Raw genomic sequence first — 13,155 nt, 5'->3', positions numbered from 1 at the left:
GTGGTTTCACAAAGACTCCAGTTGATATCAGTGATGATTTCAAGAAACATAAAGACAAAAGAGTGACAGCAAAAATGTATTCAAACTGGGCTAGTTGGGATAAAAGCAGCAAGCGCTAACCAGATATAACATAGCCCTCTGACGTTATCTGTTTAGTTAGCTGTTTGTCTATAACTAGCTGTTTAGTTGCCCGTTTGTCTTTAACTAGTAATTTAGTTACCTATCTGTCTATAACTATTCATTCAGTTACCCGTCTGTCTGTGGCTATTAATTCAGTTACCTGTCTTTCTATAACTAGTCATTTAGTTACCTGTCCATAACTAGTCATTCAGTTACCAGTCTGTCTATAACTAGCCGTTTAGTTACCTGTCTGTCTATAACTAGTCATTTAGTTACCGGTCTGCCCATAACTAGTCTTTCAGTTACCTGTCTGTCTATAATTATTCATTCAGTTACCTGTCTGTCTATAACCAGTCATTTAGTTACCTGTCTATAATTATTCATTCAGTTACCTGTCATTCTATAACGAGTCATTTAGTTACCTGTCCATAACTAGTCATCCAGTTACCAGTCTGTCTATAACTAACCGTTTAGCTACCTGTCTGTCTATAACTATTCACTCAGTTACCTGTCTGTCTACAACTAACCGTCTAGCTACCTGTCTGTCTATAAGTAGTCATTTAGTTACCTGTCTTTCTATTACTGGTCATTTAGTTACCCGTCTGTCAATAACTAGTCATTCAGTTACCTGTCTGTCTGTAACTAGTCATTTAGTTACATGTCTGTCTATAATTAGCCGTTTAGTTACCTGCCTGTCTGTAACTAGTCATTTAGTTACCGGTCTGCCTATAACTAGTCTTTCAGTTACCTGTCTGTCTATAATTATTCATTCAGTTACCTGTCATTCTATAACTAGTCATTTAGTTACCTGTCCATAACTAGTCATCCAGTTACCAGTCTGTCTATAACTAAACGTTTAGCTACCTGTCTGTCTATAACTATTCACTCAGTTACCTGTCTGTCTACAACTAACCGTTTAGCTACCTGTCTGTCTACAACTAACCGTTTAGCTACCTGTCTGTTTATAACTAGTCATTTAGTTACCCGTCTGTCTATAACCAGTCATTTAGTTACCTGTCTATAATTATTCATTCAGTTACCTGTCATTCTATAACTAGTCATTTAGTTACCTGTCCATAACTAGTCATCCAGTTACCAGTCTGTCTATAACTAAACGTTTAGCTACCTGTCTGTCTATAACTATTCACTCAGTTACCTGTCTGTCTACAACTAACCGTTTAGCTACCTGTCTGTCTATAACTAGTCATTCAGTTACCCGTCTTTCTATTACGAGTCATTTAGTTACATGTCTGTCTATAATTAGCCGTTTAGTTACCTGCCTGTCTGTAACTAGTCATTTAGTTACCTGTCTTTTATAACTAATCATTCACTTACCGGTGTCTATAACTAGCTGTTTAGTTACCCGTCTTTCTATAACTAGTCATTCACTTACCTGTCTATCTATAACTGGCTGTTTAGTTACCTGTCTGTCTATAACTAGCTGTTTAGTTACCTGTCTTTCTATAACTAGTCATTCAGTTACCTGTCTGTCTATAACTAATCGTTCAGTTACCTGTCTTTGTATAACTACTCATTTAGTTACCGCTCTGTCTAAAACTTAAACTGTGTTGTTAAATGTTTTGTGTTTTGCCTTTTAGTAAAAATCTTTTTTCCCAGAAACCCATTTCCATGCAGCAGATGTCAGACGGAGGCTATCAGACCGTTCAGTTCGTTCTTCCTTCATCGGGCAGCAAACTGACAGGAGGATTTAAAACGGGATGAAAAGCAGTCGTGCAGCAAAGTGAACAAACACGAGCTGATAAACGTCATCAGAGACGAAGTCTGAAATCTTATTTTCATTCCTATCGGAGCTCAAACGTCATTTTATATGAAGAACACGGAACCAGAACCCTGCAGACCCCCTCCAGAACCAGCACTCTGCAGACCCCCTCCAGAACCAGCACCTTGCAGCCTGAACCTGAATCTGACGGTCATGTGACATTTACCATTTTTAGACATTAAAACTCCACTGAAGACATTCACAGTCTCCGTCATCAGGACAGGAGCTCCACCTGCTGTCTGAACCAGGAACTTCACCCTCTAATCACTGAACTCTATATACTGAACCACAAAGAGATCTGAGACAAGGAGAGGAGACAAGGAAAGGAGACCAGGAGAGAAGACCAGGAGAGAAGACCAGGAGAGGAGACCAGGAGAGGAGACGAGAGAGGAGACGAGAGAGGAGACGAGAAGAGGAGACAAGAGAGGAGACGAGGAGGCTGAGTGCTGTGTGTTTTATTACCTCAGTGTCGTCTTCTTTGCTCCTCCCGTCTTCTCCTGCTCTGTTCTTCGTTCTATCTCCCCCCACCTCCCCCTCCCTGCTGTCGGACCTTCCTCAGGATGAGGATGAGGAGGATGATGAGGATGAGGATCAACCCTGATCAGACCCAGACCTTTTGGGGAGTCCTCCTGTGCCAGAAACCGTTTGGTAACACCTCCTCGGTCCTCGGTTCTGGTTCTGTGGACAGCCTGAGTTTGTAGTCCAGATTTAGGGATCTTGGGTTCCTCCTCTCCGTCAGGTGACCTGCTGGTCATGGTAAGGGGCGTGGCATCTGAGGGGGGGGCAGGTGGAGGTGAACCGGCAGCAGGGGAGGGGGCTGGGCTCGCTGAAGGTCTGCTGGTCCTCTGGGGGGGCAGAGCCTTGGTGGGATGGATGGAAGTCAGCGGGCGTCCCAGCACAGAGAGCGTTGCCGTGGACAACCGACAGCGGTAACCATGGAAACCTCGTCTACACACACAGCTGTTGGACTGTCGACACAACGCCCCGTTATGGCAAGGAGGAGAACATCTGGCTGGAGGAGGAGGAGGAAGAGGAGAATAGATCGATCGATCGATCTATCTATCTATCTATCTATCTATCTATCTATCTATCTATCTATCTATCTATCTATCTATCTATCTATCTATCTATCTATCTATCTATCTATCTATCTATCTATCTATCTATCTATCTATCTATCTATCTATCTATCTATCTATCTATCTATCTATCTATCTATCTATCTATCATCTATCTATCTATCTATCTATCTATCTATATTTATTAATATCTATTAATATTAATATATCAAGACTTTAACATTTAAATGTCTTATTAAATACCAATTACATGTGTAATTATTTTTTACATCGAGGATTATTTTTCTGGTTAAGCAAATGTCCAACAATTCAAGTATACCACTTTTTTTGTTGTTGTACAAATCAAGCTTCAAGATTGCACAGACATTGTGGTGATTATTGTGACAAGGGTCCAGCATGAGTTAATATATAATATATATATGGATATATACAGAGTAAGATGTGACCCAACAGTGACTCTGCAGCTCTACAGACTATATAAACTCCATGAGGAACAGACTCAGTGTGAAACCATCAATCTGCTCTGCTGTCGGTTCACGCTTTGAACTGAGCAGTGAACACACCTGTAACACACTGGTAACACCACCGGTAACACCACCGGTAACACACCGGTAACACACCTGTAACACACCGGTAACACCACCAGTAACACACCTGTAACACACCGGTAACACACCGGTAACACCACCGGTAACACCACCGGTAACACACCTGTAACAACACCGGTAACAACACCGGTAACACCACCAGTAACACACCTGTAACAACACCTGTAACACACATGTAACACACTGGTAACAACACCGGTAACACACCGGTAACACCACCGGTAACACCACCGGTAACACACCTGTAACACCACCGGTAACAACACCGGTAACACCACCAGTAACACACCTGTAACAACACCTGTAACACACCTGTAACAACACCGGTAACAACACCGGTAACAACACCTGTAACACACATGTAACACACCGGTAACAACACCGGTAACACAGCTGTAGGAGGTCACAAGCAGCTGCTCCAAACTCTCCAACAGATAAACGCTCTGCAGGAGAGGAAACCTTAGTTTGTAAGAAATTATTCTATTAATTTGAGTTGATTGGAAGAAAATCTATTTGTTGTCCAGCTGTGGTGTTACCTGGCAGAAAACTAAAGATATTTAAATGTATTGAATGACCTCGTTGTTCTGAATAACAACGAGGAAGTGGAGACAAGAACTGGTGGTGAAAACATGAGCCAATTAAATGGTGAGGAGGAAGGGTGCCCCGCCCTCCTACAGCTGACGGAGGACGTTCAGAGGCGGAGCGGTGATATTTCACCGTGTGAAAACACGTATGAATCATGTTAACTCTGCTACACTCACATGACATCTACTGTTGTCTGTTCCACATGTTGAGTCTACTTTTTTTACTTCAGTCCATGTTTTCATGAACACGTCCTCCGACCAGCAGTAGAGATGAAAATAATCATTATTTTACGATAAATCGTTCATTAAATCTCTAAGTTCAACGTAATGACTTTCAAGATCTATTTCTGTTTGAAAGATTCAGTTTTAGAGGAAACAAACAGAAAATATTTCAGTCTGAGAAGCTGGAATCAGATTATTCGTTGACTTTTTAGCTAAAAATAACAAAACTTAAATGACTAATTATTAAAACTTATTTTATTAATCACAGCCAAACTCATTTTTATTTTCTTCAACTGATATGTATTTATATCTTTCACTTACTGGAAAGAATTAAGCCAATTATTTATACAAACAGCATATGTTATTATGTTGTAATTGTTAAAAGATTATTTTGTTAAATCAGTGGTAGTTTGATGTGAAACAGAATCATTTCCATTATTTTCCATCATTCATAGGTTTTGTTTTTGATGCGTTCAAAGGAAGAAAACTATAAAAATTAAACATGGAGCAGCTGGTCCAGAAGCATCGGCGCTGGTTTACCTCCACGTTTCCGTTCAGACTCCCAGCAGTTGGACCGGTTCAGAGCGGGACAACAGACGCTGATGTCTCTTTGTACTCACGTTTGGTGCACCTCCTGATTTTAAGAGACAGAGTCCATCCAACGCAGCAGCAATGTCCACAAACACGAGGGCTGCAGAGACAGACAGGTTTTAAACACTTTATTCAGCTGTAAATATACTATAATATCACATATCACGTAATAACACATAATAACATATAATAACATATAATACTTATAAGATAGATTTCAGTTTGTTCATGTCAACAATGAGTCTTCCAGACAAACTAGAGTTAGTTATGGAGTTCCACAAGGCTCAGTGTTAGGCCCAATACTTTTTACTTTGTACATGCTTCCATTAGGAGATGTCATCAGGAAGCACTGCATCAACTTCCATTGCATTCCATTCCAGCAGATGACACTCAGCTATATCTTTCTATAAAACGAGATGAAAAAAATAAGTCAGTAAAACTTGAAGAAGGTCTGAAAGATAAGTCCTGGATGACCAGCAATCTCCTGCTTCCAGCACCACTGTGAGGAACCTTTGCCTCCAGCACCACTGTGAGGAACCTTGGCCTCCAGCACCACTGTGAGGAACCTTGGCCTCCAGCACCACTGTGAGGAACCTTGGAGTCCTCTTTGATGAGGATTTGTCCTTTAGCCTGGCTCTGTTAACAGATGCTCCGCCCACCTCTGAGCTTGGCTCTGTTAACAGATGCTCCGCCCACCTCTGAGCCTGGTTCTGTTAACAGATGCTCCGCCCACCTCTGAGCCCAGTTCTGTCGAAGGTTTCTCCCTGTTAAAGGGAGTTTTGAACCAGAACAATTCAGCATAGCATAGCATTGCATTGCATTGAATAGAATAGAATAGAATAGAATAGAATAGAATAGAATAGAATAGAATAGAATAGTCCAGGTTGGAATTGTCAAGGCAGTCGGTCATCATTTACACGTACTGATACGAGGAGTACCAGGGATCTGAACTGGAGTCAGACTGGTTGTTAGATTCAGGTTTTTGGAGAGAAGAAGCTGTTGGTGAAATGTAGCCGGCTGAGAGTGGACGCGGCCTCCCTGCAGAGGATTTAATCATTACTCACAGGGTACTGGTCATATTGTCCCAGCGGGGGAGGCCCCACCAGCTCCCACCAGCACCAGTATGTGACAATTACCACACACAAAGTTCTCAACCTGTATACACACAGACGGGCCAGTCTGGACAGGAGGCAGCGAATCAGACGGAAGAGCTTTTTATACCAGCGAGAACACGGTGACATTGTCAGCAGCTGGTGGACATAAACACGTCGCTGGGTTTCATTAAAACCGTTACCAGCACACACAGCAAGAGTTCAGGTGTTCCACAGTCACACTGATCTGATCAAAAATCAAAATCAAATACAGTGAACCCTCGTTTTTCGCGGGGGTTACGTTCCAAATAGAAACCGTGATAGGCGAAATCCGTGAAGTAGGAACCTTTATTTTTTTTACAATTATTATACAATGAAATACTCCATAATACATTGAAACCAAAGAACAAAACCTTTTTACAAGCCCAAGCATTTGTTTAACAAATAAAAGTACTGTATAAATGTTTTTTTTTTACAAATAACTACTGTACTGTAAAATAATAATTTTAATCATCAATACGAACTGAAGGCTTCAAATTGCTGAGATCGGCACCGCCCCACTGCGACCCGAGTCATTGGATTAGAACGGGAGGAAATGAAAAATGATTATGAAAACAAATACAAAGTACAGTAGGACAAATAGTGACTCGTGTATTTCACTGCTCTTCTGACTGAGCCGCTGCATCCTGACTCCGCTCTGCAGCGGTTCTTTCTTCTAAAGCCGGCGGTGCAGGTGTGGTTTTTCGAGAGAAGAACATAGTTATCGGTAGTTGTTGTCGCTCTTTTTTCTTCTGGGCAAAAAGATTCTTATAAACCGACATGCCACCATCGATTATGTTTGAGAACTGTAATGAATATTAAACCGCAACGTTATTGACAAACAGGTAGAGAAGAAGCGGAGAGACTGTTTAGCCAATCAGAATGCAGAACACAATGCACGATGCAAATCCGTGAAGCAGCGAGACCGTGAAAGGTGAACCGCGTTATAGCGAGGGTTCACTGTATATAAAACAATCATTCTAACTATTCACCAATTTATAGATTACTTTCATCTCAGACTGATCTGTCTTTTGTTTTTACAATTAAACCAATTAATTCCAGAAAATGTTCACCTTCAAATATCTCGGCTTGTCCAAAGATATTCAGTCCTCCTGCTGAGGCGGTCCCCGACCGGATGACATCTAGAATCCCTCCAGTGTGTTCTGGGTCTACCTCGGTTGTCCTACCAGCTGGACGGGTCCAGAAAACCTCCAATGGAAGGAGTCCAGGAGGACCCTGATCAGAACCTGAACCTCCTCAACTGACGGAGCAGCGGCGGTTCCGTTTTAAATCTCTCATCAAGTTCTGGTTTAAAGCTCTCTTTAGGTTCTGGTTTAAAGCTCTTATCAGGTTCTGGTTTAAAGCTCTCTTTAGGTTCTGGTTCAAAGCTCTCTTTAGGTTCTGGTTTAAAGCTCTCTTTAGGTTCTGGTTTAAAGCTCTTATCAGGTTCTGGTTTAAAGCTCTCTTTAGGTTCTGGTTCAAAGCTCTCTTTAGGTTCTGGTTTAAAGCTCTCTTTAGGTTCTGGTTTAAAGCTCTTATCAGGTTCTGGTTTAAAGCTCTCTTTAGGTTCTGGTTTAAAGCTCTTATCAGGTTCTGGTTTCAAGCTCTCTTTAGGTTCTGGTTTAAAGCTCTCTTTAGGTTCTGGTTTAAAGCTCTGTTACGCCCCCTGACTCATTATGCCTCTTTTTAGAAGAGAGCTGTGTGTTTGTGTTTCAGGTCTGCCACGCCCCTTCCTGATTGCTGAAACACCCACACCTGAGAGTCCTGAATTCATCAGTGGAGCTGCATATCAACCCCAGATTCTGTGCTACTCTTTCCTCTTCTGATTTTCTCCTGGCATGTTGCTGCCGCTGAGAGTTGGTACTGCCGTACCTGCGGCATCGACAACAGAACTATTGTTTTTGGTGAAACTGTTGTTGTTGGTGACGCTGTTGTTGTTAGTGAAGATGTTGTAGGGGTTCTCTGCCAGTTATTTTGGTACTTCCTGTTTTCTCCTGTTTTGTGGCTTGGTAGGGAGATCAGGATTATTTTTCTGTTTATTTGCATAGGCCAGCTGAACTTTTCTTTTCTAGTTAGAATGGGGATTTTGTTTATTGTTTTGGCCTTTGAGACCCTGACGTCATCACTTCCCAGGTAGTTGGGTTTTGTTTTTGTTTACTTTTACTTTGTGAATAAATGTCATTGATTGCAGCTGCCTTATCTTGTTCATTTCTGTCAAACCTTTTGCCAGTTGTTTTATCACCAGTTATGTTACTTCCTGTGTACTCCTAGGCACACTAAATGGGCCGGAACAAGCTCTCTTTAGGTTGGGGTTTAAAGCTAGCTTTAGGTTGGGGTTTAAAGCTAGCTTTAGGTTGGGGTTTAAAGCTAGCTTTAGGTTGGGGTTTAAAGCTAGCTTTAGGTTGGGGTTTAAAGCTCGCTATAGCTTGGGGTTTAAAGCTCGCTTTAGGTTGGGGTTTAAAGCTAGCTTTAGGTTGGGGTTTAAAGCTAGCTTTAGGTTGGGGTTTAAAGCTCGCTTTAGGTTGGGGTTTAAAGCTAGCTTTAGGTTGGGGTTTAAAGCTCGCTTTAGGTTGGGGTTTAAAGCTCTATTTAGGTTGGGGTTTAAAGCTAGCTTTAGGTTGGGGTTTAAAGCTCTATTTAGGTTGGGGTTTAAAGCTCTATTTAGGTTGGGGTTTAAAGCTAGCTTTAGGTTGGGGTTTAAAGCTAGCTTTAGGTTCTGGTTTAAAGCTCGCTTTAGGTTCTGGTTCAAAGCGCTCTTTAGGTTCTGGTTCAAAGCGCTCTTTAGGTTCTGGTTCAAAGCTCTCTTTAGGTTCTGGTTCAAAGCTCTCTTTAGGTTCTGGTTCAAAGCGCTCTTTAGGTTCTGGTTCAAAGCGCTCTTTACGTTCTGGTTCAAAGCGCTCTTTAGGTTCTGGTTCAAAGCTCTCTTTAGGTTCTGGTTCAAAGCGCTCTTTAGGTTCTGGTTCAAAGCGCTCTTTAGGTTCTGGTTCAAAGCTCTCTTTAGGTTCTGGTTCAAAGCTCTCTTTAGGTTCTGGTTCAAAGCTCTCTTTAGGTTCTGGTTCAAAGCGCTCTTTAGGTTCTGGTTCAAAGCTCTCTTTAGGTTCTGGTTCAAAGCTCTCTTTAGGTTCTGGTTCAAAGCGCTCTTTAACCTGCTGTACATGCTCCTCATGCTGCCGTCCTGGATGAATCATCGTCAACATGTCACTCTCATGTTTGTTATAAGAGAGATGGGGATGAATAATAACTGATGTTTGTGCTGCTCACCCGCTCAGAGCTGCTCTCCTCCCGCCACCGGGCGTCTCTTCGGTCCATCTGACCTCCAGCCGCGGCGGTGTTGTCGGTCTGCCAGTGCTCAGCCACCTCCACCCGGTCTGCCCTCCCTGCTGCTCCCGGTCGCTCTGCCGGTGTCGGTGCCCTACGGGCTGCACGGCTCGCTCCTCCCGGTGAGGAGGCTGCAGGGCGGCGGCTTGAAGAGTTAAAGTCCAGCTCGTCCAGAGGAGGACGGAGAACCGCATGTTCGGTTCCGGTCCGCAAACACCTGCAGAACAGTCAGGGTGAGACGTTCAGGGTCCCGGTGAGTGTGGGACCTCCGACTGACAGACAGCTTCCACACAAACTGACCACAAACACTGCTGTCAATCAATAGGACCGAGCAGCGCAGCTGAGCAGCCAATCAGAGGTCAGGGGCGGGGAAAGGAAGCAAGGGAGAGGAGAGGAGAGGAGAGGAGAGGAGAGGAGAGGAGAGGAGAGGAGAGGAGAGGAGAGGAGAGGAGAGGAGAGGAGAGGAGAGGAGAGGAGAGGGATAAGGATTGGAGAGGAGGTTAGGAAGAAGGAGAGGAGAGGAAGGAGAGGAGGGTTGGAGAAGAGGAAGGAGAGGAGGGGAGGAGAGGAGGAAGAAGAAGAGGAGGAAGGAGAGGAGAAGAAGGAGAGGAGGGTTGGAGAGGAAGAAGGAGAGGGGGAAGGAGAAGAAGGAGAGGAGGAAGGAGAGGAGGGGAGGAGAGGAGGAAGAAGAGGAGGAAGGAGAGGAGGGTTGGACAAGAGGAAAGAGAGGAGGGGAGGAGCGCAGGAAGAAGAGGAGGAAGGAGAGGAGAAGAAGGAGAGGAGGGTTGGAGAGGAGGAAGGAGAGAAGAAGAGGAGGGTTGGAGAGGAGGAAGGAGAGGGGGGAAGGAGAGGAGAAGGAGAGGAGGAAGGAGAGGGGGGAAGGAGAGGAGGGTTGGAGAGGAGGAAGGAGAGAAGAAGAGGAGGGTTGGAGAGGAGGAAGGAGAGGGGGGAAGGAGAGGAGGAAGGAGAGGGGGAAGGAGAGGAGAAGAGGGAGAGGAGGAGAGGAGGAAGAAGAGGAGAGGAGGAAGAAGAGGAGGAAGGAGAGAAAGGTTGGACAAGAGGAAAGAGAGGAGAGGAAGAAGAGAAGGGTTAGAGAGGAGGAAGGAGGGAAGAAGAGGAGGGAAGGAGAGGAGAAGGAGAGGAGGAAGGAGAGGGGGGAAGGAGAGGAGAAGAGGGAGAGGAGGAAGGAGAGGAGGGTTGGACAAGAGGAAAGAGAGGAGGGGAGGAGAGGAGGAAGAAGAAGAGGAGGAAGGAGAGGAGAAGAAGGAGAGGAGGGAAGGAGAGGAGGAAGGAGAGGAGGGAAGGAGAAGAGGTGAGGTGGAAGGAAAGGACAGGAAAGGGAGGAGGTGAGGAGGAAGGAGAAAAGGGAAGTTTCAGTTACGATTTCATTTTCAGGTATTTTCAGGCTTTTGTTTTGAAAGCACCAACCGGAAACAGTGTTTGACATGTGTCCCGGTGCAGTGGACATCAGTCTCTCTGTTGGAAGTAACGGAACTTTTTTTTACCGGCAGACTTTCAGAATGTTTTGACCCGTTTTAAGAGACTCGTCAGTTTATCCGTTGACCGACTCTGTCTGAAAAGACACAAACCGGTGCCGGTACCGGCAGTTAGCTCAGTTAGCTTGTGAGGCTAACCCATCAGAATGGATTTGTTCGATGACCTGCCAGAACCGACCCAGACCCCCGGTGAGTGCAGGTGGATGACCGGGGACAGTTTAACGGCAGAGCTCGTGGAGGCGACCGTTAGCCCAGTTAAAGCAGTGCACGTACAGAGAGCGGGTCTGACTGAGCTAACGTTAGCATTAGCACCGTAGAATTAACACCTACAGACACAGAGCAGTCTTCTTCTCTGGTGTCTGGAGGACTGACGTCAGAAAACCTCCAAACAGGCCGATTGACCAGATGAAACCTACGAGGAAGAGGACGTTTTCATTAAAAATATCACCTCCGTTTTATTTATTTATTTATTTTTTTGATTTTATACACTTTATTAATCCCCGAGGGGAAATGTCTTCGCTACAGCAGGGGGGCTCTCAGGGGGGGCTCTGAGGGGGGAGATGCTGCAGCAGGCTGCCACTAGCGCGGCGCCAGGTAACCTGACCTGAGGTGCATGTTTTTGGATGATGGGAGGAAGCCGGAGAACCCGGAGAGAACCCACGCAAGCACAGGGAGAACATGCAAACTCCGCACAGAAAGGCCCAGGACCGGATTCAAACCCAGAACCTTTTTGCTGTGAGGTGACAGTGCTAACCACTGCACCATGAATGAATTCAACTAAAGATAAATTAAATCTGAATAAATGTGGATGATCTGCAGCTCCATGATGGAAACAAACAAACAATTAAACCACTGAATAAACAAGTCCAACTTCACCACTGTCATTATATTTACTCCCGTTTATTTAAAAATAAAGTTCAGGGTGAGATTCATATTAATACAAGTTCATTTTAACTCCATTAAAAACACCTCCAACGGTGTTAAAACATCTTAAAGTTCCTGTTAAAAGGTGTTAAAACATCTTAAAGGTAGGATGAGATGGTTTGTTTTGTCTGGTTATGTCTATAAAATAAAAGATTTAGACTTTATTAATCCAACAGTGGGGAAACTTCACAGTCACATCAGCATAGAAACGCAATATAAAACATTTACAAATACGTATATTATAAAATAAGATGGATAAAAATAATTATTTTAGAAAAAAAATAAGAGCAATGAATAAATACACTCACAAACTATATACACAAAAACAAATAAAATAAACAAATACAAAAGCAAACATTGTTGCTGCTGCTGAAGTAGATCGAAGATCATCTATTAAACAGATGTGTTACTTTGTGAAGTCTTCTGATTCTGGTTCTGTTCTCAGATCAGCCACCAAACACCAACGAAGAAGAGGAGGATAAAAGATTAAAACGGAAGCGAGAAAATTCAGAGTGTCACTCTGATAAACAAGAGCAGGAAGAGGAGGAGATCAAGAGAGTTTCTAAAGAAGGTCTTCAGCTGTTCCACCACAACGTTTGTTTGTTTCTCTTCCTCCAATCAAAGCTGAGATGTAGATGGAGTCATGAAGAGCAGGACTCACTCTGTCTGTCTGTCCTGCAGGCCACCCGGTGCTCCGTGGCTATGTGGCGGCAAGGCGCGGCGAGCGGGAGGAGATGCAGGACGCTCACCTGCTGCTGCCGGACATGAACAGCTGTTTGTCATTGCTTCCGGGAGACGTGTAAGACATGATGACATCATCAGTAGGATGACATCATCAGTAGGATGACATCATAAGTAGGATCCATTATTACCCACAAACACTGCTGCTGGGTTCTGGGGTCGATCCTCGAACCATTGTCATCTCTAACGTGTCTCTGACATGTCTGACGTGTCTCTGACATCTCTGACGTGTCTCTGACGTGTCTCTCTGACCCCTGCAGGTCTCGAGTCTCATACTTTGCCGTGTTTGATGGTCACGGTGGATCTCGAGCTTCTCGGTTCGCTGCTGATCATCTCCACCAGACTCTCGCCAGGAAGTTCCCCAGCGGTGAGTTCCTGCATGTTTCCAGTGGTTCTGGTTTGTAGGACGGATCAGCTGATCAGAGTCTGTCTGTCTCAGGAGATCCTGAAAACCTGGACAAGCTGATTAAGAAGTGTCTCCTGGACACATTCCGGCAGACAGACGAAGACTTCCTGAAGAAAGCCTCCAGCCAGTAAGACGGAGTGAGAAGTCATCGTTCAC

At 44.2% G+C, this 13,155-nt stretch overlaps 2 protein-coding genes across 5 annotated transcripts in view; one reads left to right on the top strand and one right to left on the bottom strand.

The window, feature by feature from the left end:
- Positions 1–9,626, bottom strand: part of LOC138635262 (latent-transforming growth factor beta-binding protein 4) — a 46,497-nt gene extending 36,871 nt beyond the window's left edge. Inside the window, exons 1-3 of the mRNA XM_069722655.1 lie at positions 9,376–9,626; positions 5,014–5,084; positions 2,363–2,912 (exon numbers count right to left, since the gene is read on the bottom strand). Of these exons, the coding sequence (XP_069578756.1) occupies positions 2,363–2,912; positions 5,014–5,084; positions 9,376–9,626 (872 nt within the window). The remainder of the gene's footprint in view (positions 1–2,362; positions 2,913–5,013; positions 5,085–9,375) is intronic.
- ilkap (integrin-linked kinase-associated serine/threonine phosphatase) overlaps positions 1–13,155 on the top strand; it is a 36,193-nt gene that overhangs the window by 21,292 nt on the left and 1,746 nt on the right. For 2 of the 4 annotated variants that reach the window (XM_069722660.1, XM_069722661.1), the window contains exons 1-5: positions 10,868–11,117; positions 12,298–12,423; positions 12,534–12,651; positions 12,854–12,960; positions 13,033–13,126. In XM_069722660.1, the coding sequence (XP_069578761.1) occupies positions 11,075–11,117; positions 12,298–12,423; positions 12,534–12,651; positions 12,854–12,960; positions 13,033–13,126 (488 nt within the window). In that variant the 5' untranslated portion in view covers positions 10,868–11,074. Of the gene's footprint in view, positions 1–10,867; positions 11,118–12,297; positions 12,447–12,533; positions 12,652–12,853; positions 12,961–13,032; positions 13,127–13,155 lie in introns of those variants that run through there. The other 2 variants (XM_069722663.1, XM_069722662.1) reach the window with 2 other exon arrangements.

Source organism: Brachyistius frenatus, unplaced genomic scaffold (assembly GCF_029030835.1).
Source record: "Brachyistius frenatus isolate BFR_SWC_R1_liver_20210118 unplaced genomic scaffold, ASM2903083v1 Contig_299, whole genome shotgun sequence".
Taxonomy (NCBI): domain Eukaryota; kingdom Metazoa; phylum Chordata; class Actinopteri; family Embiotocidae; genus Brachyistius; species Brachyistius frenatus.
Note: the sequence above shows the minus strand (reverse complement) of the source record. Positions and strands in the feature narration are given on the sequence as shown.